Source organism: Esox lucius, chromosome 11 (genome assembly GCF_011004845.1).
Source record: "Esox lucius isolate fEsoLuc1 chromosome 11, fEsoLuc1.pri, whole genome shotgun sequence".
Lineage (NCBI taxonomy): Eukaryota > Metazoa > Chordata > Actinopteri > Esociformes > Esocidae > Esox > Esox lucius.
Genome location: NC_047579.1, coordinates 54,260,547 through 54,262,549, shown reverse-complemented (window position 1 = coordinate 54,262,549; position 2,003 = coordinate 54,260,547). Strand labels below are relative to the sequence as shown.

The following is a 2,003-nucleotide window of genomic DNA, read 5'->3' as shown; positions in this document are numbered from 1 at the left end:
TACACTTGACTTGGTCTGCACATATGATTAACAAATCAAAATGTAATTTTATTTGTCACTTTGAGAGATCAGAGCAGGACAAAAGGTACAGTGATAGTCTAATTATTATTCAGTAAAACATGGTTCAGTTGCAGAAAAATGCATATTCTATGGATATTGAAACTATTCTAAATAACAAATGGTCGACCAGGTTATGAAGACCTTTTCAAAGTAAATGGGTGACGTTCTCACAGCAAGAGAGTTATACACAAGAAATCCCAGATCAAAGAACACAATTTATTTAAGGTCGCTTAAATGGATAATTTTCTTTCATGATTAGAGGTGAGGCTTACATGGAGACAATAAAATTGAACAGATAAATGTTTATTATCAAGAGTGGCCGAAATAAATCTGAAAGCCACACCTCTGCAAAATCTTCTGATCACTCTCATTGTGCTCAATAATCAGGCATTTTAACCCAGACTTTACCCAGAATTTACCCAAGAGACACAATGGACTGTGTCTACACAAACCAATCATGTGTTATTTCCAATCACACTGATTGTTGTTAGTTTTAGTTAGTTTTAGTATTCACAATATGTCACACTATCTCTGTCCCCTCATCTCTTGGTCCTTCTCTAATTCTTTAAAGATTTCTCACTCACTTCTCTCTATTATGTTTATGTCTGTCCTTCCTCTCTCTCTCTCTCTCTCTTTCCTCTCTCTCCTCTTTTTCCTCTCTCTCTTTTTCACATCTTTTCCTGTCTTTCTTGTTTTTTCTGTCCCGTCCGGACCAGGAACAAGGTGGTGCTGGTGGAGTAGTAGTGGTGGTGGTGGTGGTGGTGGTGGTGGTGGTGGTGGGAAAAGCAGAAGGCAAGTTGGGGTTCTCAGTGATGATCCCAGGGTTGTTGGGGTTCTGAGTGTTGACCCCAGGGTTATTGGGGTTCAGAGTGTTGACCCCAGGGTTATTGGGGTTCAGAGTGTTGACCCCAGGGTTGTTGGGGTTGACCTGGGTAGCCTTAGGAAAGACAGACAGGGAGAGACTATTAAAACATTGTTACAACACTGCTCATATCTAGTAACGTAACCTCTGGAATGATCGTAAACTCAATCAATGGTTTTAGATTTTTCTATCATGTTTAACCTGAATTTATAAAATATTACATGTAACCTCACCGTAACAGCTGGGCCGAAGGCCAAAACTGTGATGTTGTCCACACTTAGAGAATGGAGTGGAATGGTCTTGACTCCTATCGCCATGTATGCCATTACCATGACGACAGTGAACACCAATCTGCTACTGTTGTCCATTCCTGTCAGAGTAACAAAGAGACCAGTGGTTAGTAACAGATGTATTCATCAACAGTCACATTTATTACAACCTCGTAGCTTAAAAACCTTTGACTTCGATCACTGGAAACTACAGGATACACATTGACAACTAGTATACAAGCAAAACTATGAAAAAAGGACAAAGTCATACTTTGAAATGAAAAATCACATACTAGTGTTAAATAGTATGCAATGGAAGGATTTGTTTTGGAAAAACATTACAAAAAATACATTTGAAGAACAATCTATAATTTTCTATCCACATTATTCATTAAAAGAAATGGAAACTGTACCTGCAATTTTGTGAAGATTTCTGAAATTGAAAGCATTCACGATTCTTTTCATGAATCCTATAATGTCACACTAGTACTGTCTGGCTATTTATTACATTCATCTCTTGTGGAGGAGGGACAAAAAAACAAAGGAAACATGAACCAGCCTTTTAGCGTCATTCAGGTGTGACATGCAGGTGTCTTAATGTGGGCTCAACAGGTTTAACCAACCAAAACAAAAATCTGCTGTATCATGCATCAGAAGGGATAGCCAAAAAAAACAATTGTGACGTCAAAGTGTTTCAGTGACCAGACTGGGAACAAGGTATACACATTCCTAAAATGTTATTTTCCAAAAACCTTTATGTACATATACTGTATATCATACATAAAACCTCTCTATATATACACCGAACAGTA

The 2,003-nt window shown here is 37.9% G+C and overlaps 1 protein-coding gene across 1 annotated transcript; it reads right to left on the bottom strand.

The window, feature by feature from the left end:
* Positions 1-255: 255 nt before the first annotated feature.
* LOC105009530 (probable basic-leucine zipper transcription factor P) lies at positions 256-1,713 on the bottom strand. Its single transcript, XM_010868946.4, has 3 exons — positions 1,605-1,713; positions 1,156-1,292; positions 256-997 (listed from the first exon to the last, which is right to left on the bottom strand). Exons 1-3 carry the CDS (start codon positions 1,654-1,656, stop codon positions 641-643), a joined length of 546 nt encoding a protein of 181 aa, XP_010867248.1. The 5' UTR covers positions 1,657-1,713; the 3' UTR covers positions 256-640.
* Positions 1,714-2,003: the final 290 nt, after the last annotated feature.